The sequence below is a fragment of the Sesamum indicum genome, linkage group LG4 (assembly GCF_000512975.1).
Source record: "Sesamum indicum cultivar Zhongzhi No. 13 linkage group LG4, S_indicum_v1.0, whole genome shotgun sequence".
Taxonomy (NCBI): domain Eukaryota; kingdom Viridiplantae; phylum Streptophyta; class Magnoliopsida; order Lamiales; family Pedaliaceae; genus Sesamum; species Sesamum indicum.
Genome location: NC_026148.1, coordinates 13,670,135 through 13,670,704, shown reverse-complemented (window position 1 = coordinate 13,670,704; position 570 = coordinate 13,670,135). Strand labels below are relative to the sequence as shown.

Genomic DNA, 570 nt, shown 5'->3' with positions numbered 1-570 from the left:
ATAAGTAAATCTTATGATTTGACTCTTTAGATTAGTACAGAAGAAATAAAGAGATTTCAGTATCACAGCATGAATTAGTTGTCCATTTACATAAGAGAAAAATTAGCTGACTCACAAAGTTAGGATATCTTATGTTCCTTCAGAAGGAAATGGATGATTCCCCAGTATTATATGTGCTCAAAACATGCAAAGTGTGATAGGTGAAAAAAATTATGCAGCTCCAGAAAGGAGCATTAAAATAATCGAGGCACCAAAATTTTGCAGGCAAATAGAATATAGCTCTATGAAAAAATCAGATAAAGATATCGATTACCTTCTGGATAACTCGACAGCCATACATTTGGAGGCTAAGGGTAAGGACGTGCCCAATTAGCTGCTCAGCCAGTTGTCTGATCTGGGAGGCACTTCCATGTTCAAAAAACTGAAAAAAGAGAGCAGGTGAAAGCAGGAGAATATGTGAGTATTTATATGCTCATCCTATTAATGTACTTTACAACAACAGGAAGAACAGACCTATACCCGAGTGTTTACACACATTACCTTTTGGATCACATAGTTGCCAAAGACATC

At 36.3% G+C, this 570-nt stretch overlaps 1 protein-coding gene across 2 annotated transcripts in view; it reads right to left on the bottom strand.

The window, feature by feature from the left end:
• LOC105160957 (pumilio homolog 2) overlaps positions 1-570 on the bottom strand; it is a 7,373-nt gene that overhangs the window by 2,972 nt on the left and 3,831 nt on the right. For both annotated transcript variants that reach the window (XM_011078501.2, XM_011078502.2), the window contains 2 exons: positions 541-570; positions 314-421 (listed from right to left, as the gene is read on the bottom strand). The exon at positions 541-570 is cut by the window's right edge and continues 106 nt beyond it. In XM_011078501.2, coding sequence (XP_011076803.1) covers positions 314-421; positions 541-570 — 138 coding nt within the window. The remainder of the gene's footprint in view (positions 1-313; positions 422-540) is intronic.